Here is a 24,709-nt window from a genome sequence, read left to right on the forward strand (position 1 = left end):
GTAAATTTAATATTAAATAAAATTATTTGTTACATACAAGATTTCTATTAATAAAGTCGCAATTCATTTGGCAAGATGGCGGCGTACAGAGAAGGTCGCGTGGTTGTTCGTGGCGGTGCCGACCTCGTTAAAAACCGTCCTGTATTTTCTTCAGATTCAAAGTGAGCGAAAAATAGAGATTGAACTACGTTTTCTCCCTTAAACTCTCCAATTTGCCAATTTAGGGGCATCTGCAGATTACATGGATGTGTTTGATTGAGCGTGATCGATGTGCGTCGTTGCTCTGCGGTGTACTACAACTTACAAGTACTGTACATGCTGTACGTAACTGCGTTAGTCCGGTTTCGAGTCAACTCGGACCCAAACCAACTCGACCCATGCCAACTCGGACCCATGCTAACTCGGACCCACGACCAACTCGGACCCATGTCAACTCGGCCCCAATACTAACCCGGACCCATGACCAACTCGGACCCACAACCAACTCGGACCCAATACTAACTCGGACCCACGACCAACTCGGACCCACCCTGAGTCAACTCGGACCCAACCCCAGGAGCGTGCTTAACTTGTTGAAAATTTTTATTTTGTCCACTTTTACATTTTAGCATTTGGTAAATGACACTAAACAGCCCCCAAAATTTTTGTTGCAATAAAAAGCCACAGATAGGCCCTTCTGATGTACATAAGAGATGCTGCATACGTACAACAGATACTGCAGATATACATCAATGTCACGAACATTGACCTTTTACAGTGTCTAAAATACCGGCAAGAATTAGGCAGATGGAGGAATTCATCCATACAGGCCTTAACTGACTGTCCAAATAACGCAAATAGGTTGGTAATTTCGAACGACACAAATCAAATCATTTTAAAATAAAAATGTGGAATATTTCCTATTGGCTTAAACTTGGAGATGGTTTTGAAGCGTCGTATGTCTGCTCGCGAGCTCATTATTAATATTTTGTGATCTCACAGTTTCCTATTTTCTACAAAAAGACGTGCCATAATCACGAGGGATCATAGAATTATTTATATAAATCCCGAATTTGGGATTGATAGTGTCCGGTTCAGAGTATTTCTTTCACAAAGAGCCCCACACTGAATGCGGGCCTATTTTGGATAGAGGCAGGCGGCTACATTTATATGAGCGCATAGTTTTACTACTATTAGGGGGGTATCTTCGGGAAAAGGCGAATAAAAAAGTTCATAAAATTGAAACGAAAAGTGATCGATCTGTCCATAATCTTGAATTTCCGGTCTACGGGCGCGTATTTGGTGTAATGCAACCATAAGACTCAATGGGTCCGAGTTGACTTGAGGTGGGTCCGAAACGGCATGGGTCCGAGTTGGCGTGGGTCCGAGTTGGTTGTGGGTCCGAGATGGTCGTGGGGTCCGAGTTAGTATTGGGTCCGAGTTGGCGTGGGTCCGAGTTGGTCCTGGGTCCGAGTTGGCATGGGTCCGAGTTTGGGAATGGGTCCGAGTTGGTTTGGGTAGGAGTTGACCTGATCCCGTTAGTCCTCCCACACGTAGGGGGAATGAGGAACCCTCCTTCCTCCATGGGAACACGAAGGGACTACGGGTACAGTGCGGCGCGATCACGCACATCGACCACGCTTAATCATACACCACCATGTAATCTGCAGATGCTCCTGATAAATCGACTGTTGGACATCTCGTGCCCAGGACAACTTGTACCCAGCATGCCCGGATAGCCGGACATGCCGGAACATTGTACCGGCTGTTGCCTCGATGCCCATGGTCTTTGCTTGGACGCCCATAGATAAGTGCAACAATGTACATGTACATGCTGTAAGGCATCAGAGGCAGTTGCCTTGATGCCTGTGGTCTTTGTCTAGATCATTTGCCCATAGAAATGATCAACGTGATTCTCCAGTACAAGTAGCCCCACTAGTATGGCACGGACTCTCACCTCCCGATCCATCCTTAGCCACACATCCGTATGCGCAATGTCGTGTTGGCGTACTGAACATTTTTGGCGGCACCCACTTATAATCGTGGGCGCAATTTCTTTTGCATACGAACATGATTCTTGACCTTTTGTTTTCTAAATACCATTTACTGAATGATTTCACTCACGTTATTCAGGTATTTTCCAGTCTTTTTTCCTTTATCCATTCAATCTAACGGGCTCACTCTCACAGTCGCCATCTTTGAAATAAGGTCGTTGAGCATTACGTCACTTGACCCCTCGTCGTCTCAGCGGCTGTTCCATGTCAAGACATGTAATAAACGGACTGAGCGATAAGATGCTACATGCACCAATGGACTCTTCCAAAACTTTGGCAGCAGTTTAGATGTCTTGACATGGAACAGCCGCTGATTATAAGTGGGTGCGCCAAAAATGTTCAGTACGCCAACACGAAATTGCGCATACGTATGTGTGGCTAAGGATAAATCGGGAGTGATCCGTGCCACACTAGTGGGGCTACAGTACAAGTACCCTTTGTGAGGGAGAAATTACCTTGTCCCTTTAAGAATGAAACTTTTTTCCTGTTAAGGGATTAAACGTGTACATGTATGTGTATGGGCAGGACCTGATTGCATTAATTATGTGTTTTTTACTCCTTTGCAGATACATTTTTGTGTGTTCAGGGCACACAGTGAAAATCTTCAGTGCAGCCAGCGGAGATTGTGTCAGGGAGCTGAGAGCTCATGATGGTGAGGTCACTGGAGTGGTGGTCAATCCACAAAACAAACTGCAGGTACATGTAATATACCAAACAACAATACCAGCCAACATGTCCCTTACTGCCCAATTGAAGCAAGATATGGGACGGAGAGAACCCCCCCTTTGTGTTGGTCATTGATTGATTGGAATCTCAGGAATTCTTTGCAGACTTCTAAGGGGGATGTGTTAGGTAACAATAGTCTAGAGTGTGTATAGGGATTGGACAGGTAAGGGGGGTACCCCTCCGTCCCATATCTTGCCTGGTATATTGCTGCTAGACTTTGATATCTACTTCTTACTGATTAGATGTAGTGTTGGAGTATTTGATTTCGTCTGTGTTCAATAAAATAATGACAACAAAAAAGTGTATTTGTGTACTGAGTACAGTAAACAAATTGAGGGAGATGAATTTCATGAGGAAAATGGAAAAAAAATTCACTGAAGTTTACTGGACTGCAAGAAATGTTAAAAGGCAGACTCACTATTAAGGGATTATTAACCAACTGTTGTATTAAATCATTTACACACTGTACTGTTGAAAAACTTTCGGCAATACATGTACATCTTTGCACGTATACCTTTAAAAGTTAAGCTCACAGAATTTCTTTTTTACAAAAATTTCAGGGCAATTTGTAGAAAAAATGGCAGACTGCTGGGTTTGTACTGGTAATCGGTGTTTTACTAGACCGGTGTTAACCACTTTTACTGTATTGAATGCCACAAATAGTGGTACAGTGTTTCAAGAAAAGGACGGATTACCTCCGCTATTGACTACTGAGAAATGTTCTTCAGGTCCCAGCAGCTTGGTCTTCTGTTCAGAGTGTGATTTTTTGTTGCAAGAGCCGGCTCCTTTGTCCAATTTCGGGCTCCCCGACTATGCGTAAAATATAAGGTACCCGATACCAGGTCCCTCGGCGTGAAGTGGTGAGGGTCAGTCATTTCTGTCCACTACCTGGTCCAGTTGACCGTTTTGAACTGTTGATGTTTGCCTTTTGAATATGGGTACCTCCATATTAACAGTTGTACATGTATGTAATTATTTGTAGGTATTCACAGGTTCTATGGATGGAACTATCAGTCAGTGGGACTACATGGACAGTGTACTTCTTAAGGTACTGGATTGGCTACGAACCATTTGAAAAATTGTTTCTTTTGTCAGTGTCTCAATTATTTTGTAATTTTGGTATTCCGTAGGTTTTTATGTACAGGTGTACATGTAGGGGTCTCCTTTTCTCTGTCATCGTCTGTGTTCATTATACACAAAAATGACAAGTGTACGTACTGACAAATATTTCCAAGGGGCAATCATGTACATGTGTAAGGGTAATTCCAGAAATTAGGGATCCATTTGTTTTCGTGTCCCTGTCACATCTAACGTATGATTTTGTAAGTTAAGAATACATTTTCTCATTTCCAAGAGTGGTTGATTAATGCAAATTACCTGCCAAACAAATAGTAATAGTTTGAAATCAAGTCTGGTGATACTTCCACATTAAATAGCAAAGGTCAGATGTAACAGGGACACGAAAATGTCACACTTTTGGACCCCTAATTTCTGGAATTAGCCATATGACTTCTTCATATAAGACCAAAGACCCCAAAATTGTTACATGCTAATCAACGGGTGAGAATGTAAATGGTAGTACACTTGTAATATGTGCATGACAGAGTAATGTGATCAATTATTTTGGAGCGTGTCCATGCCTGTTAACACTTCTTCATTTACAGGTAGTCCTTGTGTGTTCTTGTTTCAAGCACACTGCTTTATGAATAAAGCAAACAAGAATACACCATATTACATTATATGCACATGTGCAGAATATCGCGTTGTTCAAACACACTGGAACCACCATTTGAGAAGTACACAAGATGACAAGAGAGGCAAACAATTGCCAATTACTGAGGGTTTTTTGCTGGAAATAATAAAGCCACAGCCAATTTTCTGCATTAACCTTTTCACTAGGAACGATCCTCAATCCTCCAAAATCCTCTGATTTCGACGTGAAAAAAATTGCGTTCAGCTTCAGTCCTCCCAAATCCCCCAAAATTTCTTGAAAATGTTTTTCGGAGTTGTGTCAACTTCCTCAATCCTTCAAATCCTCTGGCAATTCCTGTCATTATGTTGACGCAGTGCAAATGGCATTCTTGAGCAGTGCGGTCGATTCAAAAGAAACATCGGGCTGAATTCATGCATGACTGAGCAAGAACAAGCCAAGGTCTGCCCATGACCTTCACTCTTGGCATCCTTTGCAATCAGCCATGCACTTTGCCAATCACCCTCAATCTTTCAAAACCGCCGAAGGATTTTGGAGGATTGAGGATGGTTAGGGTTAAGTTTATACCAGTGCGTCTGTGCAGTGCGATTTGGTGATGTTCATGTACATACATGTAGGCCATACGCAGCACTCTTTCTTCTTGTACATGTTTTCATTGTGTCTTCACAGTGTAGCATTCAGTGCACGTTTGCTTTTGTGAGATAACTCACATTGACAGAGTGTTTTGGTGTATTTTGTTCCACAGACATTGTATGTCCGATCCCCCGTCTGTGGCCTGTTTGCACATCCATCTCATCCAGATTCACTGTTTGCTACAATCTTTGATGAGAAAAGTGGTGAGCACATATACCATGACTAGTAAAATAACAATAATTTATTCATTTATAAAGTTCAAATTTCATATAGATATGTTCAAATGCGCTGTACAATGAAGACATTAAGCATGGAACAATGAATACATTTAAACATGGTTGAGCCGATGGCATACAAGGGCGCCTCAGGCAGTCGCCAAACGACCCATATTCACTTTACAACTAAAGATTGCTGTCATAGTAGCTACTGCTTACATTTCAGCACAAGTTATTTGTCTTGCTTGTATATCATTTGGCGTGTGCTATAGACCTTTCTCACCCACGTGACAGAATTGCGTTAAATGTACACAATAACACCACGTGTGGACCACCATGGCCGCGGTGATTGCATATATTCCTATGGGCAGCTTCATCCACATACAAGTGCATGTGCAAACGCTGCATGCTTGACTAGTTTATCTTGAATAAGTAGATTACCATCACCACACTATCCACTTGTTTACCATCACAACAAATCGCAATCCAGCATCGTTATGACACCACAGGAAAAAGGTTTATAGGTTCTCTGACTGTTTCAGGAACCAAAGTCTCTCAGTAACATTCACTTTTCTACATGTATGTGCAGGATACTAGAAATGAAAACGTGGAAAAGTATTGATTAGTTGCTTCACAATAGCAAGACCTTTAATATGTTCAAAAGCCTGTTTACCCCCAAATTCTAAAACAATTCATGTGGAAGTTAGAACTTCCAATATTTCAGAGTTGGAAAATTTAAGCCCAGTCACTTGTAATCAGTGGTAGGGGAGGATAAAGCCATGGCCTTACCCCCAAAGCAAGTGGAATAATTTTTCATATTTTAAAATATTTAATGAGAAAGAGCATTATTTTGGACTGTTGAACCTCCCTAAATGTGGAAAGTACTCAAGTGTAGCAGCACACTTAAGAAAGTACAAAATTGTGAAATCCTCCAATTTGCTTGGCGTACTGTGCCTCTGTCCCTCCCCTCCAAAAAAGTTGAGCTCCAGGTAATCTGGTTGTGGATTTAACCTTGTATTTACAATTATCCTTGTCCCATGCTGCCTTACTTTTGACAACAAACTCTTGCTGCATTCCTTCTAGATGACAATACCAGATTGAAACTTGTCAAGATAAAGATCCCCAAACAGGCTGGGCAGTGCGTAGACGTGGTCGACCAGTTCGTAACTGGGAATGTCCAGGCCGGTGACAAAGGTGTAGCATTCGGTGCCAGAGGAGAGTTCATTGCTACCATCATGAGGAGCACGCTCAAAATAGTGTTTATGAAAGATATGCACCTGAAAAAGTGAGTTCTGTGATGATCTCGCCATTTTTAACAAGAATACCTGCTAACTGTAGCATTTATGAAAAGGGCTATATAAATTATTATAACTGTACCGTATATTGGGTGCATTCTAATACTTTGAAAGGCAGATATTACCAGCGCTAATTATATTGCTTGTCTGATGGAAAAATGCATGGTGTGAAGTTATTTCTTAGAATTTGGTGGGAAGTTATTTAGGTTTCGAAACGAAACTTTCCTTACCATGTGAAGAAGGAAGCATGTACAAGTATGTGGGCCTACATGTACATGTATTGTAATTGGAAATTTTACTCCTGTCTTCATATAGTGGTTTAAACATTCAATTCCTCGTGTGGACCTTGGAACAAAAGAGTTCCACACAACGTGGAAGTGAAGACTTGGCCATGTCCTCACAAGGTTTCCCCCTCTGAAAAAGAGATTTGGAGGCATTGTGGGGTTGCTGACAGCAAAAGGAAGAGAAACAGTCAAGCACATTGTTACGATCTGAAAAACTCCAAACTGTTTAATTATTTTGAAGCTTGAATTTTCTCAAGAAATCAAACAAGATGACAATGATATAAGGAATAAAAAAACAAGTATGATTTGATGAGTGTGTTACACTTAACTTGTCAAAAATAAAATGCTTGGAACTAGTTTACAATAGTAAGGATAAAGAATCAAAAAAGGTCTTATATAAACAAGATGTTCTTAAGGGTGAGAGCTTGGCAGGTACTACAGTGAAGAATGCTGGACTCCACAGATAGTGAACAGTTCGGTCCTTGCCAGTGCAAAAATTAACCTGCAACGTGGACAAAGACCACGTCAAATAAGAATGACCGGCCCAAGACGAAATGACGAGGGCATGATGGCCGTCGCAAATACGGGAACTTGATGATCCCACAAACTGGAACTGGATTCAGTTCACAAACTGTCTCTTTTGGAACAAAATTCAGCTCTGCACTTCACTTAGTCTGGACGAACTTTTCTAACAAATGTCACTCCACAGACGACCCGCCACCACAGGTTGAAATGGTGCAGAAGTCAACAAGTCAAAGACTTCTCACAGCCTGCATGCGGTAGAATCGCCTTTCAAAATCTCTCTTGGTGTGTGTGTCTCTCGCTCTCGTCCTGTCTTTGCCTGCCAGAGCCTGTCTGTTATAATCTACAACTCATCTAGAAATTTCTTTAGTTTCTACAAAGTTCTCATCATTACATAAGTTTCTTAAAATAGACGTCTTACGGCATTACATAATCCTACTGGAAACTTCCAGAATGTACACAGAACACTATACAACTACTGTAGAAGTAAAGTAATCTTACAGGAAACCTCCATAACGCACAACTTGAGCATTCTGGACCACAGTGAGGTTATTCACCATGGCCTGAGTCAAACGCGGGTCGCACACAGAGTCGTGTGTGATACCGTTACGTAATCTGTTACATGTACAGAAACTGTGTATGTACATGTACACTGTATATAACAACTTCATCAACAGAAATCCAGTTTAAAATAGTGTTTGTAATTCGTGAAAAATGAGTATTTTCATCTAGTCTTAGTTCCAAGATCATCCTGTAGTTCATTCCATGATCCTTATTCCATGTATTCCCTTTCTGCTGCTCACTGGTGCTGAGGTTCCTGTGAAGAGAACCCATTGGCCCTTTAATGCCCCCGCCCCCTTCTCTCAAGGCAGGATCCAACATAACTGAAATGAAAACCCGGCTAAATGCATCAAAACACATTGCCGAATGCAAACTGGATCAGCATAAGGTCCTTTGTCAGTGGATCTTCCCGTTCCTGTCATGAAATATTCCCTTGTTGTCTTGTTTAGCACACTCAATAGACAAGAGGGAAGATGTAGAGAGTGTGATGTCATTTTGAACTAGGAAGTGTATTGCTAAAGAATGGAATACACGAGTGTTGGTTCATGCGCTGGTTCTAGTGCTGATGCCTTTAACACATACTTTTGTGGGAGACCATTCACTTTGGTACTTTAACCACTTCGTGCCGGGGCATTTTTCAACGTTGATGCTGGGCCGGCATGACTATCATTTTTTCCGTTTTCAAAATCCTTCAAAAATTCATCATTCCATTTAACGGTCGTTTATAGAGGCATGAGATAATCTTTAGGCACTACTCTAAGTTGACAGGTGACCTTCATTGACGCCCGAATATTTTAGCCAGGCCTGCAGCCTTGTAAACAGAGCCCAGATTGTGCGGTGTTATACAACTGTCTTTTGTTCACAAACCTGGCTCAGTGCATTGCTGACCTCTTTTCAATAGGGGCCAGATTAGCGTGCAGCGGTGCTGTGTGGCTCGTCGCTGCGGTGGTGGAGCGCTTTTGTCCCCGGCGGTAATCCGTTTGCTCTCAATGCCCCAAACCCAGGTATACCGTTTCAAAACAACGCTGGATTATCATCACTTTTGAGTGGGGAAAATGACGGTAATGCCAGAAGCCTGGTCTTTTGTTCGGAGTACGGTCTTTTGTTACAGGGCCCTGTTTTCTTTGTCCGAGTTCGGAGACCCCGGCCACACATATAAACCATACGGCTCCGATTTTGGAGTCCCCGGCTGGTAGTGGTTATCCCTAACCCCCTAGGCTCCTGCAGTAGAAAGCATACTGAACCTCACAAAATCCAACTGGTGCATGTACTTGTCTATGTACTTGTACATGCAGGTCACTGTACCAAACCTGATAAACTCCAACAGAATGAGCTTGTTGGAGTTTGAGTGATATGGTATGGATGGGTCTATGCAGTATGGGATGACTTGCACTGAACAGTAGCAAACCTGACAAAATCAAGCATAGTCCAACAATTGGTACAGCAAGCCAGACACTGCACACAGTGACCCGTGTGTGTCCAACTCACACAGAATCCAACACCATCTCCCTGGGCCTTTCATCCCAAGTCTCACAAAATTCAACAAGAAGTTCCTCAAGTACGGTACCAAACCTGCCAAAACCTCACAAAACCTGCTGTTGGAGTATGGCAGGTTTTGGGCAGTTAGGGCTATAAACAATGGCTGTAGCAGTTGCATTTTGAAGAGTGACGTTAGTTTTGTTCAGTTCAATTAATACAACTTGAATTTGTGTCTTTACTCTCCTGCAGACTTTCCCCAGACAGAACCCCACTGACTTGCATTGCCTGCCATCCATCTGATTACTGCATCGCAGTGGGCGATGAGAAAGGCCGGATCTCAGTCTGGCGGAACTTCCATAAGAAGGAGCGTCGAGCGCTGGAACACTGGCACTCGCTGAGAGTTGAGGATTTGTGTTACTCACCCGAAGGTTGGTACACGTAGCTTATTACATGCCCACAAGTAGAGGATCACCTCAGTCTCCATCTTTGCCTGTGACAACTTCTTAGTTTAGCAATTCATGCTGAATAAAGATCATTGTCTTGGTTGATGTCTCGCATATGAAGGACCCTTTCAAAATTGCTTTTGGTGACTCTTAGAGAAGTTTTGCTGGGGAAATGTTAATTTGATTTAGTTTTCTTTCCATTTATGGATGACAAAATGCACTAAATTATGCATTCGGGCAATTTTCCTGTGTGTTACTCAGGACACTTTGTGCAGGAAAATGTTGCATGTGCATTGCTTTCAGGTCGTACTGCATTAACGGTCAAACAGTGTGATGTAAGAGAATACTTGTGGTCTGGTTGAGTGCATGTTCTCACGCTTACCCACGGGCCGTAATCTTGCTGTTCTTGCACTCAGGAGTGTACTCTTGTTATAAACAGGAGTATTGCACTGGTACGCACCCTCTATGTCACTGTCAGTGTTTGACATTTCATTGGTATGCAACTGTTTTTATATGTGATTGTAGTGTATGGAAACTTGCTGTTAGAATGGCTCATGTAACCTGTTGGAGTCCAGAATAACACATTCGCAGTGGTCATTGTGGAATGCTACTTGCTGTGTCATGATTTACAAATGTACATGTAAATGGATGGGCAGCCAATGCACAATGCGTTAGGTCTGGTGTTGTAATGGTAAATTGATCAAACATACAAAAGGAAGGTGAAGGATTCCACAGAATATCAGTTTTTAAAGTAATGGCCTTTTCATACTTGAACCAAAAAAAGTAGAAAGTAGATTCTTAATGCCATACAAGTATCTGCACTTTGAATGCGCCAAAATTGAACATGTACATGTATTTCAAGTTTGACAAATGTCATTTGATCTGTTTAGCAGTGTCATATTCACTCCATGTTCTTGACGTTGTCTGCGCGGGAGTTCTGAATTGACATAACCCACCTGCGCAACACCAAATGAACCGAGCAGATTTGTGAATTTTATGTTATTAAAATGCTGCTTTGCAGGATCAGTGTTGTACAGTGTTGGTCATGAATGCACTCTGGTGGAATGGCGGCACGAGACCTTGCAGAAGAAGTTTCTTCCTCGCCAAGGTGCACCTATCAACCACATCGCTTATGCTCCAAACAGCCAGCAGAGGGCGCTGTCACTTATGACAAATGGTCAGTGACTCTTTGGAAGTATTCTAAGTCACGGTGGTGGCTTCTTTTTCATCTCAGTCTGTATCTCTGACACCAAAACCGCTCCTGGCCTAATACATTCCAATGTTGCAAATACATGTCTTTAGGCTGAGAGCATTCAGTATTGTGGCCTTGGAGGGACATCACCAGTTGTCAATATTGATGTCAGTATTTGCGACCAAATTTACGATCCATTCTTTGGTCATGAATATTGACGCCAATATTTGCGGCTGAAGAGTGGGTCGTGAATTTGGTCGCAAATGTTGACGCCAATATTGACGATTGGCGATGTCCCTCCAGGGCCACCATAATTCAGCCTAATGTAGCCCAAGCAAAACACATTTTTATCAAGCTGAAAATCCAAAGTTGGAAGGGTAAAACTCAAGGAAAGCTTGAGGCAGAGACATAGATGAGATTTTATTATACATGGTCCATGCACTGCATTGAGTAAAAACTTGCTGTGGTTATTTGTGGAGAATAATTACAATACTGTCTTATTTCCCATTGTGATAATGTCACATTATTGTATCTGAAGAAGAGATTCCTACTTCTCATTGCTGCATGCACATCAAGCACTTCCAGCATCTTGGAGCACATGTATGAGGCTAGTGTGATTCACAAAAAACTGACTTGCAGGTTGACTGCTATTCAGAGCTTAGTGTATGTGTAGTTGTGTATTGTGCTGGTATAACTCAACATTTGTGAACGATTTATCTTTCTCGGGGCACATACACTTACACTTTAATACAGGCCTACGATTCTTCAGTAAAGACACACAAATTTGCCATCTTGAGAGTCTTCTTTAGTTTTACACAGGTTCAGTTCCCATTTCAGTTACTTTTCGTTTGACTCAATATTTATTAAAGATTTCTAGACTTTGTGGCACCTGTGGGCGGAAGGTTTTAGGTTAGCACCTTTTAAACAGAGGCATGGGCTATGGAATTGAGAGATTACTGACAGAGAGCAAAATAGCTCTAAACTTAAAAGAGCTGGGCATTTTCAGAGCATCTGACAGCTGGGGGAGGAGGGAGGAATGTAAAGGCGTTTGTTATGTTAACTTGTGGAATTTCAATTCAACCCAAAAGAGTATTTGTCTTCATGGTAATTTACAGTGTAAAATTCATTGCCTGATACCTGTCAGCCTGTGTGCGTTAAGCACATCGTGGGAAACAGAACATTTTGGCTGCCCTGTTTTGGTAAAATGAGCATTTCCTGACATGCTACATGTATGCTCAAATTTTCATTAAATTGGTGTCAAATTGGTCGGAAAGACGCAAGTGGAAATCTTCTGACGGCTTAGTACAGAAAAGAAACCCGTTGTAATGATAAAAATGTGTGAGGGGGGGGTCATCCCGGCTGTCTTTTTGTGCTGGTGCAGTATTCCAGTGGCCACTGGTTCAACTCCCACCCAAGCAGTTAATCCAGAAATAAAGGAAACAGGTTTTTGCTGTGGCAAATATGAATTCATTCAAATATGAATTCATTCAAATATGAATTCATTCAAATATGAATTCATTCAAATATGAATTCATTCAAATATGAATTCATTCAAATATGAATTCATTTAAATATGAATTCATTCAAATATGAATTCATTTAAATATGAATTCATTCAAATATGAATTCATTCAAATATGAATTCATTCAAATATGAATTCATTCAAATATGAATTCATTCAAATATGAATTCATTCAAATATGAATTCATTCAAATATGAATTCATTCAAATATGAATTCATTCAAATATGAATTCATTCAAATATGAATTCATTCAAATATGAATTCATTCAAATATGAATTCATTCAAATATGAATTCATTCAAATATGAATTCATTCAAATATGAATTCATTCAAATATGAATTCATTCAAATATGAATTCATTCAAATATGAATTCATTTCACTTGCCAGCCATGCTCATCCAGTCCCATCTGACGACAACTCAGACCATCCAGGGATTGGTGCGTACAAACTTCAACCAGAAGAGGGAGGACTACCTTCCCACAGGCCTGGTCATAGATCCCCACACGAGGGCGCTGGTCACCAATGGCATGGTGGGACAGCTTCAGTTCTATCAGCTGGATGAGGATCGCCTGTTGTTCAGTGTAAGGAAAATCTCACTCTTCTTTTCTTCAACTGTGTACAGATCCTACATATTGTCACTGTTTTCATGAGGTGGAAAAACTGCATATTGAACGCTCTGTCGTAAAGGCCCTCGTATGTGTGTGTGGTGGGGGGGCATTTAATAGATTGATGCATGGTACTTCTCTTGCCCTCCACCTCTGTGCTCCAGGTTCGAATCCTACCCTGTCCTGCATATGGATTGGGTTCTCAGTCCCTGCCTGACTCTGGGTTTTCCTGGCATTGGCCTGGGGTTTTCCTCTCACTTCTAAGTATTCTTCTACTCTCTTTGTCTAAGTTTCTGCAGGCCTGTGAGATACAATACCTTTGCTCTTTTGAGGAAAATTTCATTCCATTATTAGACAGAATCAAAACAAATCCTGCAGTGTCAAAGCTTTACATAAAGTCACTGTTCTTGCACATTGTAGACTGCACATATTCTAATAGGAATGACTCCATGCTTTTCAAATTTATACGTGACTTCAAAAGGTGAGCTAGCATTTACTTTTATGTTGCATGCAACATATTTAGATGCACATAGTCAATTTAAGGTCTGCTTAGGGTTTCCTTAGCAGCAGTACTAAACAAATTAGATTTTTGACTGCCAAGCTCCAGAGAAACAAGGTTCCTTGATGCGGTTGTTAATTACTTGAAGAATCAGTATGAGTAACCTCATAAGGCGTGTACACTCACATGCATTAGTGTACTCAGGATTTCAGCATATTTTCTCCCTGTTTCCGCTTGGTTCCATGGTCAGCTTGACATCACAGGTGAGAATTACATATCTCCAGCAGACCTACAGCAGCCCCTGTTTCACACTGAGGTAGAGAAGGTGGCCTTTGACCCCCCAGGTGACTGGATGGCCACAGTGGAGAGGAGAGACGACAAACAAACATCGCCCGAGTTGCGACTCAAATTTTGGGAGTTTGATCAGCTTAAACAAAGGTACTGATAGTTCCACTTTTTAAAAGTGAAGGATTCAAACAAAAAGTCAAGTGTTTTGGATCTGTTCAGAAAAAGAATTCACAACACTTCAATGCAGAAGTCGATGTCGCTGTCTTGTGTCTTTTGTATATTGTGAAAGATGTATAATAGCACATGAGGCTAAGTTACTTCAAATAATTGAATATTCAAATATTCCACCTTCCTTTTAATCAAATATTCAAGTATTTACAATGTAGTTGTTTGAAATTACAACAAAAGCAGAGAGAAAACATACATGTTAAACAAAAAGTTAAAACTTTAAGGAAAAGAAATGTTAGCCTCACCGTCAAGTGTCGGCATTCAGCTTCCAGCAACCAAGTAAGTGAATTTATCCTTTTTTTTTATTGGTTTTTGTCCCTTAACATTTGATATTGAAGATAGATATTAAATAACTTATCATGAATGGAATATTCGAATTTTTTGAATTTTTGAATAATTGACAAAGCTGAACACAATTGCCAGAGATGCGCCAATTAAACTCAAAAGTCAAGATGATTGATGCCAAGACCCTCAACAAATCCATACAGAAAAGATATGCTTAGTAGAAACAGGTGACAGGTCAAACTATCATGGAAGTAGAATGTATCATACTGCTGACTGGTTCATTGCTTATTTTACTTTTACTGAGGACATGTTTACCAATGTTGTTGTCTACCTAATGTACTTAACTAATTCTAACACAAAGAGTTGTCATTTTAAATAGCAATGATGGCAATTTTGTGTACCCATTTTCTGGTTTCTTAAGCATTTTTGCAGTTTTAAGTTTTTTTCTTTTGGGATTTCTTAGTTTTGTCTTAAATACCGTCATCTCGGAACCACATGCCAGCAGGATCAACTGCCTCAGTTTCAGGCCATCCTCATCAGTGTCACATGACACCCACGAACCGATGGCTTTCACTACAAGTGATGATGGAAAATTTAAGCTGTGGGCTGCAGCAAGTGATGATGACAGTCAAAGTAAGTTCCAGGGGAAACTATGACAACTTCAGGATAGACATAATCCTGATTGAACACAGCGACATGACTTTAAGGTGAAGTTGAACTCTGTGACCTCTACAGCATTGTACTATTGCTCTACTTGTTGAAGGTCTGGACTGAGGTGGCAGTTCCTGTGTTTTTTGTTCTCTGTACTTTTTTTCTTGGGGGGATAACCAGTGATCAGAAACCAGCATAATTGGTGGCATCTTCCACATTTGCAGCGGGGTTGACATAGCTTACATCACTTAATTTAGTGTGATCTCCGTCGCTATGGTTTTCATGAGTGGCGAATGAATTCTGCTTTAGAGTTGGTGAAAGTGAATTGAATTGCGTCACATAGATTTGACTTTAACATTTGCTCTAATGAATTCATGGGCTTTCAAGTTTGTTTGAGATATAAATGAACCTTCAGTGATCGTTTCTTGTAAAACTGTTTCTTAGTAAAATTATAAAGGATAAGTAGGTAAAATTACAACTTAGCTGTCTTGCAGGTTGTGGAGTGTTTACTGTACGTCAGCCATTTGCCATTGACCATGTTTGATCTTGCTTGATCTGTTAGACACTCATGATCCCATGCCCTGCTATCCAGCTTTCTTAGCGTTACCCTCGTCGGTCGTTCCACCCCCATCCATCATTCCAGGCATTGCATGTGAAAATGCAAATCTTGATGTGATTTGTTGGGTGTAGCATATTGAGGCTTCAAGTGGGCTGTATATTGCAGTCACTCAATATTTTGGGATTTAGAAATTCTAAGTACATGTACCTCTGAAGTGTAACAAAAAAATCACTTTCAAATCATGGCGGATGAACACTGATAGGCCTACCCATAAAATTACATATACGCCTGGATGGAGCATGCTAACAGGTGTATTCCTGCACAGTGCTTTTCAAGGTTTTCTGAAAACTTACGTAACGTCATCAATGGCTCGTCCTTGTTAAATTTTATAGAAAAGGGCAGAAGTTGGGGCTGTGAGTCTGTTGGCTTCTTCAGAGATGAAATCCCCAGTTGCGCCTGCTTCTCAGCAGACGGATCCCTCCTGATTGTTTCCTTTGGTAATGTTGTGACGATGTGGGACCCAGACGTCAACGTCTTGAAGAAGACACTTTGCCATGGGGTTAACGACCAGCACATAGAGTAAGTTTGTTTTGTGTGTTGTTGGAATGATTCTATTCTAGCATAGCGTAGCTATTCTTGGTTTTTGCATTTCTTTAGCGTTTTATATGGAACAAATGTAGCCGAATAACCGGTGCTAAGATTGATCAGAGATATGAATCAATTATTGCCAAGTCTACTCAAACAGTTTTTTCTCTACTAAAATGGATCTAAAATTCAGACGTGGGTGAAATGATTGCGGGTGGGGGGCTTTTATGATTTATGGCAGTTCATACCTGGTACAGAAGTGCACATTGAATGCAAATTTGTGACATTTGATCGAATATGCAATGAATTTTCAAAAGTTGACCGCATTTAAACTTGAGTTAGTTCACTTTTAATGTTTTGTGACATCAAACTTGCTATTCTGATGTACATGTAGCCACCTGGAGTATGAACCAGTTATCGTGAAACATTTTTGACATTTTAACCTTTCAATCTGTAGGCACGTGGTATTTGGGCATGGTTCCGCAGCTCACTGTCTGATTTCAGCCTCATCGAGTGTTCTGAATGTGTGGAATCTCCTGACATGCACTGGTGAGTTGGAGTGTTGTGATTTGCTCCATCATGTAAAAGATCTCTTGCATGGTTCTAAAAACTGTGGATTATTGTCCAGCTGTGAAAAATAATGTTTGTGTCCTTGAAAACAAGGTCCCTTGCCTCATATGCGTTCTCTTTACTCAGTAAATGCCTGTGAGGGCAGAGAGACGATTGTTTGAATCCTATACTTTTGTTGGGTGCTCCCAAGTATCTGAGATGACTCTCTTATTTAAAATGCTTCATGCAGGAGTCTGTGGGATGCATTTATAAACAATTTAAGTTGACCTGGTGTCAGAGGTCAAAGGGGAATATGGCTTGCTGGCCATACCAAGACTGTTATTTGATTGAAAGACAGAGTCTGTGTGGGAATTGTCTTGTACATTGTGGACTGCCATCTTAAGTTTGAGTGCAGAGTAGTGTGTAATGTCTTACATTTCTATTTTTTCTCTTTCTTTTATAGAGACAAGATTAAATACATTGTATATTTAATGTTATACATGTACTTTAATCTGTCATGTGTAATCTAAGATTGGAAATTTATTTGCAAAATTTGAAATTGTGTGGTTGCATAGAGTTTAGTTAAGTGTTATCTCAGACAAGTTTAGTGCAAGACCAGTTTCTTACTTTTTATTATAACTTTCTTTTATCATTCAGTGATGTGGAGGGTCAACATGAATGTTAGTGTACTCGTTGCTGACACAGAGTCAGAGTTTGTCGCTACATTTGACAGATCAGGAAATTGTGAGTACACCTTACTTGCTCTAGCATTGCTTTACTGGTCAGGTGATTTGTGTTTCTGAGTCTCTTGCTCTGCCAGAAACAAGCCAAGCATTGCTGTAAATCTGAGGTGAATGTGATCTCTGACAAGATGAATTAGAGCCATTTTCTTTTTTGTCAGTCCTAGGTGGATTTGCATTGACTTAATTTGGTTTCATCTGGATTTATTTAATTTCAGCTGGATTCAGTTGATTTGAACTGAATTTGGCTTATTTCAATTAGATTTGGTTGATTTCAGTGTTATTCAGCTGGTGCAAGGCTAAGATTGGCCAGGAGTTTTCCTGATTACAGGGTTTTTAACCTCCAAAACATACCTACCTGAATTCCATCTTATTAGCTCACCACCCAAATGCAAAATCTTCGTTATCTCTGTAAAGTGATATCGCATTTATGGTTTTAATGGTTGTAGTTCTGAAGTTCCAGTAAACTTCAATTTTTTAAAAAACTTTGTCCACTTTGTCATGGAATTGCCCCTGGTGTGAAAGGCAATGTGTTATATCTATTATCGACATGCAAAAGCTGGTTCTGGTAGGCAGAGAGAGTCAAAAGTGCACTCAACTTAAGTCAGTTTATTACACATGTATGCATTGCCTGGGAATCCCCCCTCCCCTGTATGCAGGCATGGCCGAGTATATGTAATGCCAATAACTCCTTCCTCCACGTGTACATACTTTATGGATGGCCCCTTCATTTTACAATCTTACCAACTGCTGTATTCTCATGAATGACGATTGTACTGTTCACAACTCATTTTCAGTTGTTTCTGTCCCTTCCAAACAGTGTTTGTTTTCCACCCACTGGAACCTAAGCTAGTCTACACCAAGCAGAACCTGCCTACACCCAGTGTCATGGCAGCAGTGTTCATCCCCCTGACAAGAACAGACTCATCTTCATCTGGAGGATCTCATCTTCTGCCGTGGGAGGAACACTCCCACCTTTACTTTGTGACTAAGGGCCTGATGCTGATGACCGAAACTAGCCAACTTCATCAGCAAAGAGTCAGTCATGCTGTAAGTGGTTGACTTATTCGAGGCGTTATTGCGGGAACGGGAAGGTTTAATTTAAGTTCTCTCAATTTCCTTTCCATTGCCGTCTGTCCAGTTCCTCTTTGATTGGATTGAACTCCTCATGACATTCTACAAAATGCTGTCTGCTTGTGCATATAAATTCACCTATAAAACATGAAAAAATACCTTCACTCACCATATGCCGTTGCGTGCTGCCCTCTGTTGTTTAATTGGTCACCACTGGTAAATGAAACATTCATATTTTGTGTATTGTTATCTACATGTACTCGGACCAAACTATAACTTCTTGTAGCAACTCGGTGAAGTAATAATCCCCAGAATCCTTCAACAGTGCATGAATTGGTATGTTGTTTTTTGAAGAGATAGTTTGAACTGCAGGATGAAATGAGGACAGAAGATACAGTGCACTGAATGCAGCAGATTTGTTACAAAAAAGGAGTAATTATGAAACCTTCACAATTAGTATTCATGTATATTCATTGACAGATGCCGTTGTCTGCAAAACATGTTTTTGCCTGTGAGCATACATGGGTAGGCATTCACTGCGTTAAGGGGACAAGTTATTTTGTTAGGGAAATTTGAACCGAGTTGTGGGGACATTTCTGACTCCCCAGGACATTTTCAGTCCCCACAAAACAGGTGAAATGTCGAGTGTATGTCCCCACAAGTATGGTGCGGGAGTAGCTCTACGTGTAGATATTCACCAAAGTTCCACAACTCAAGTGAAGCCACAAGTCACATTTGTAAAAGTGAAGTCTCAAGTCAGCTTTTTCCAGTCACATTTGTACCTAATCAAACTTCCACAAGTCACATTTGTACAAGTGAAGTCTCAAGTCTGCTTTTGCCAAGTCACATTTGTACCTAATCAAATTTCCACAAGTCGCATTTGTACAAGTGAAGTCTCAAGTCTGCTTTTTCCAAGTCACATTTGTACCTAATCAAATTTCCACAAGTCACATTTGTACAAGTGAAGTCTCAATTCTGCTTTTGCCAAGTCAAGTCCCAAGTCAAACTTCCACAAGTCACATTTGTACAAGTGAAGTCTCAAGTCTGGTTTTGCCAAGTCAAGTCCCAAGTCAAACTTCCACAAGTCACATTTGTACAAGTGAAGTCTCAAGTCTGGTTTTGCCAAGTCAAGTCCGACGCAAAAGATAGCGACTAGAGTTTGACTCAAGTCTGAGTAAGGAACTTAAGTTTACTAACAAAACATCAACATTACTGAACTCATCTGAGCTCCCTGGGGAGTGTATGAGCCAAGTGCTATTGTGTTTAGCTGTTGATGCCCATTTCAGGCACTAACCAGTCTCTGCCCCCACAGCTACCCATTTACTCCTGGGTGGAGAGGTTCAGTTTGGGGTCAAGTGACTTGCCTTAGGTGGCAACATGTAACCAGCTGCTAGGATTGGAATCCCTGACCCAGTTATCAGGAGCTACGAACTCTAAACACTGAGCCTCGTCTCTATCACAGTCACCCTGCTTGAGGTGGTAGTCTTGGCATGTGCACGGGGCGGATGCATGAGCCCAGTTGAAAACTTCCCACCGGCCTAGTGCCTCCTTGTCAGAGAGGGAGAAGTTTTAGTTAAGAGCAGATAAAATAAAAATTTACGTTGTTTGGCACATTTCAGGACATGGAGGAGAGATTGCCGCCAACTCCATTTGCCATGCTGCTGAACAATCAGCAGCGTAAAGCAGAAAAGGAGGAAGGAGTCAGGATGCAAGACCTGCCTGCCTCAGCCAACATGAGAGAGGTGAGTCTTCTGACAAGGCATTCCTTGACCTGGTGAGGCATGGCAGTGTGTCTGTAACACTATCAATTATGGACCCCTATTACCCTTGAATTTATTTCCTAGATCTTCGGCTTACCGATTCAAGCATATCATGCACTCACCTAGCAGAAAACAGGCATGCAACATTTCCTCAGATCAGCTGATTTCCTTGTTTCTCACTTCACTTTCATTCTATTGAAAATTGAAAAACACTGTACAAAGTCTTGTAAAGATTGGAATTTCCTCGTATTTTGTCAAAGTCTAAGTTGCATGCCTGAGAATAGATCTTACCCTTGGCCACGCTTAGGTGCAAAAAAGCTCCCATTGTCCCACACCACATCAGAAAATACCTGTTTGCACATTCTCAATGTTTGTACTTGTCCCCGTTCGTCAGTGGTGGTTATACCAGAGAAAAGTTTGTATTGGGAATTTTGGCTTGTTTTTAGAAAGGGAAGTCTGTTATGTGAGAATAATCTTGGCAAAGATCCACCTCATACCGGCTAAAATTGTAGAGTTGGGTCTTTTTGTCCTTTCTTATCCACTTCTATAATGTGTTTCAGATTTATCTGGTATGTGAAGTTTTTGTGTACAAGGCCTGTGCCGGGTACCCGCCCGTTGATATCAAAACTCGGTTCCATTTTTTCAGGTCGAGTACCCTTAAAAAAAGTTCCACATATAAAATGTATGTGAACTTCAATAGTGAATGACTGAAAAATCACCATGCCCGCTGAAAAACCTGGTCCCACAGTCAAACTGCACTTCAGAGATAGAGGGAGCTATTTTTGGTATAAAATGAATGTAATAATAAAAGGGGGGGATTCCCCTCTATGTTTAGAACAATGTGTTGCTTCCTATTTCCAAATAAAAAAGCCATGTTTCGGGCACATGGTCTGTGAGGATTGCACGTAATGCCATCTGTTAAGTGTTCCTGATATGTTCAGGGTACTTGAGTACCGGGTATTGACGTAAAATGGATACATGGTAAAAAAAAGGCACACGCCTATTGTGTAGTTTCCTGTTTTTGTACTAATTATGTATTTGGGTTATCTTTTGTTTGGGAGAATTTTGTGAAGTTAACACCCATGTTATTCCAGTTCCCTACATCTGTATGTGTTTGTAGTCACATTTCATGAACTGAACATATTTGCACTTTCTTTCTCATCCAAGATGCTTCAAGCGCCAGCTCACATATTACCACCGGTCAAGTCTCTGTGTGCTACATTCCTTCAGGGGCTTCTAGACCCAGGAACAAAAATGCTCAAAAGGTAGGAGCTCAAAAAGTGCAAACCAGACAGTTGATGAAAGCACAAACAATGTTTTTTCTTGACATGCTTATTAATACAAGCAATAATAATACAATAATACCATAATAGCAATAATAATACAATAATACACTAATAGCAATAAATATACAATAATACCTAATAGCAATAATAATAGCAATAATGATACAATAGTAACCATAATAATACAATAATAGCAATAACAATACAATACACTGTATCCTGAGTGTTACAAAGAAACTAATTTGGTTCCAAGTCTGTGTAGCTTTGTATTCCATTCCTTACAAGACTTCTGCTGTTACAGGTAATTTGCAAAGTCCCAGTGACATTGTCATAAAAAGATATTGTCTTGCATCGGAAACAATGAAATCTGTTTTATATTACATTGCATAAACTTGAATAAAGGATGATACACACGTACACTGGTGATTCTTGTTCACGTACTTGTATTAAGTAATATTTCTGAGTTCTGTTTTGTGATTCCAAAAGTTTCTTGTTTTTCTTTTCCTAAATAGGAAAGAAGAAAGAGATATGGATGAGTCAGATGAAGATAGTGACCAAAAGTCCGACTCTGAAGAATCTGATATGGACATGGAGACAGCTGGTGATGGTGCCGTGAACCAGTCAAAAGACACAGGAAACGGCACCGACCAATCACAAGACTCTGAAGATCACAAGGATCAATCAGAACTACAGGCCAGATCAGGTGGTCAGTACAGAACTCAAGCATTAAGTGAGGCAGATCTCAGGCGATTGGCCAAAGTGTCGAGGTCTGGGCTCAAATGGATGCACAAGGTCTTCCAAGAAATATACTAGGATTGGACTTAAAGTACTTGCACCTGAATGTGGACAAACCACTTTCATCAGATAGACAGGAAGGAATGGATTTGCTTTCAAAGACAGCACTGTGGACCTTAAACACCAAGTACTGTGGAGAGCTTTTGGATCCAAATTAATTTCAGCTGTGTTTCACCTGAGAAGTGGATGGGGGGAAAGCTTTGACATCTGTTTAGGTAAATTACCTCGATTACTCCAAGTACAACCTGGCCTTTATGACATTAATCAACTCTTTCTCAAAAGCCTTCAAGAGAGATTCCACTGGAACCAATGCACCATGCTCTGTAGCACTGTTCGTTTCAAGTGCTTCCAGTCAGAGTCTTTCTTATAATTACAACTCTGTATAGACATGGAGTTTGCTGAAAACTTCGTTGGGCCAGACATGCCAGAGGTTGTAATGCTGAGATAACTCTTCTTCTGAGAAGCCATCACATTTTTAGCATTGATGCCAATAAATGTTATCTCCAAAGTTTTCCAACTTGGCAATTCAAGTATTGACATGAGTGTGCTAATTAATCTCGACTGTGAACCCCTTGACATCTTCTCTAGTATCATCGCAGTGTATTTTTTGCATGCACCAAACCTTCAAGATTATTTTTGGAGAATCCCTTGCGGTCATTTTGACACCACTTTGGTGAAATCAGACAAACCGTTCTCACACTGCACCCATTTTTCTGAGGCAGGTCAGCCAAAAATGTGTACTTCATCCATTGACTTGCTTGATGCAAGCACGCTCGAGGTGATGAACTTCAATGACCGTGACAACGTAAACGTGCTTTGGATTTTGTGGAAATTTCCTAGTTGTATTTAATATGAGTCTTTCGATATGCATGCCAAGCTCCAAAAAGATTGGACATGGGACAGCCGATTTAACCATATTTATGGAAGAATATGCTGCTCTTATTACATCCCCCAAATCTTTTTGTTTTTTCGCCGTAAATATTGAATATGAGAAAAATAAATTCACTTGAAGTTAACGTTTTTTAGGAGTTGTTATAGCTGTTTTCGATTTTGATCAACGAGTGAGCTTTTTTGGGGGTGGGACAGAACATTTAAGAGAACATTTCTTACCTAACTCTGGCGTTTTGGTTATAGATTTCCCCAGTTGTTACGTCATTTTTCCATGAGCGTCATCAGAAAGTCCAAAAAATGAATTCATTAGCAATTACCGGCCTTTCTTATTTTCTTATTCAGCTTGCTCGAGAAGCCAAGCTTAACCTGGCACGCACATCGTCCTCTAGGCTCCTCCGTGTACTTCTGTACAGATTACAGTAGAAAAAAGTAGCAATTACCGGCCTTTCTTATTTTCTTATTCAGCTTGCTCGAGAAGCCAAGCTTAACCTGGCACGCACATCGTCCTCTAGGCTCCTCCGTGTACTTCTGTACAGATTACAGTAGAAAAAAACGGCTTTCGCAATGGGCCGCTTACCACGGGCGTAAATATCCTGGCGGGCTATGAGGGGTGTATGCTCTGCCCCAACTTTTTGAGTGGGGGAATGGGCTATTGAATCATCCATTCCCCGCACTTTTTTCCTGAGGTAAAAAACAAAAAACATTTACGGTGGACTTTGAGGAATCTTTGTCGGACTCTTCAATTACCAAAATGTATTATGCGCTGGATAAGGGAGAAAAATGAAACAAAAATCCATACATACACATAGGTTGTTTTGATGCAAGATTCAGGGATTGTAAGCATGCATCTGTATAGTGAACAGCGCTCCCTAGTATCATATGGTGTCAGCACCCGGGCAAACTTTGGATTTATACCTTCCCACCAGTTCCCCTGCACAAATTTACACCACTGTTATTTACAGTGTTTTGTTCCAAGTAGGTCTTTCTACAGAGTTGGGACCTCAATGGGTTTGTAATACTGGATCTAAGAGATAGGAACTGATCACCAACGAGCCCTTTTAGGAGGGTTGTTTAAGCTCTCTGGAAGCTACTCGAGAAGCATTGCTCGATCTTAAGGGATGTCAGGCTGAGCATTCATAACACTTCGCTTCTCTCAGCTCTGGATTGGACAAAATGACCGCTCAACAAGTTCTAGCCGCCCGACTAGATCAATTCGACACCAGAGCCCTCCGAATGATCGCGGCCTTAAGATGGAGACACGGTATGACTAATGAAGATCTCAGACTCGGACA

At 40.8% G+C, this 24,709-nt stretch overlaps 1 protein-coding gene across 1 annotated transcript; it reads left to right on the forward strand.

Annotated features, from left to right (window-relative positions):
• Nucleotides 1-46: 46 nt before the first annotated feature.
• Nucleotides 47-23,546, forward strand: wdr75 (WD repeat domain 75). The gene is made up of 17 exons (XM_022246641.2): nt 47-161; nt 2,600-2,729; nt 3,742-3,807; nt 5,216-5,306; nt 6,402-6,603; nt 9,709-9,887; nt 10,924-11,079; nt 13,010-13,203; nt 13,977-14,164; nt 14,991-15,160; nt 16,130-16,316; nt 16,780-16,871; nt 17,529-17,615; nt 18,432-18,661; nt 20,305-20,427; nt 21,613-21,710; nt 22,244-23,546. The coding sequence occupies exons 1-17, from the start codon at nt 76-78 to the stop codon at nt 22,542-22,544; spliced, it is 2,580 nt and encodes an 859-aa protein (XP_022102333.2). The 5' UTR covers nt 47-75; the 3' UTR covers nt 22,545-23,546.
• Nucleotides 23,547-24,709: the final 1,163 nt, after the last annotated feature.

This window comes from Acanthaster planci, linkage group LG17, assembly GCF_054643075.1.
Source record: "Acanthaster planci isolate LZ-2023a linkage group LG17, COTS_SCS, whole genome shotgun sequence".
In the NCBI taxonomy this organism is placed as follows: Eukaryota; Metazoa; Echinodermata; class Asteroidea; order Valvatida; family Acanthasteridae; genus Acanthaster; species Acanthaster planci.

What these genes read in the sequence shown, in the direction of transcription:
- wdr75 (XM_022246641.2), top strand. Translation starts at nt 76, where the DNA reads ATGGCGGCGTACAGAGAAGGTCGCGTGGTTGTTCGTGGCGGTGCCGAC. An exon ending in TTTGTGTTACTCACCCGAAG is followed by an intron (nt 9,888 to 10,923) that starts GTTGGTACACGT and finishes GCTGCTTTGCAG; the next exon opens with GATCAGTGTTGTACAGTGTT. An exon ending in ATTTGACAGATCAGGAAATT is followed by an intron (nt 17,616 to 18,431) that starts GTGAGTACACCT and finishes CCTTCCAAACAG; the next exon opens with TGTTTGTTTTCCACCCACTG.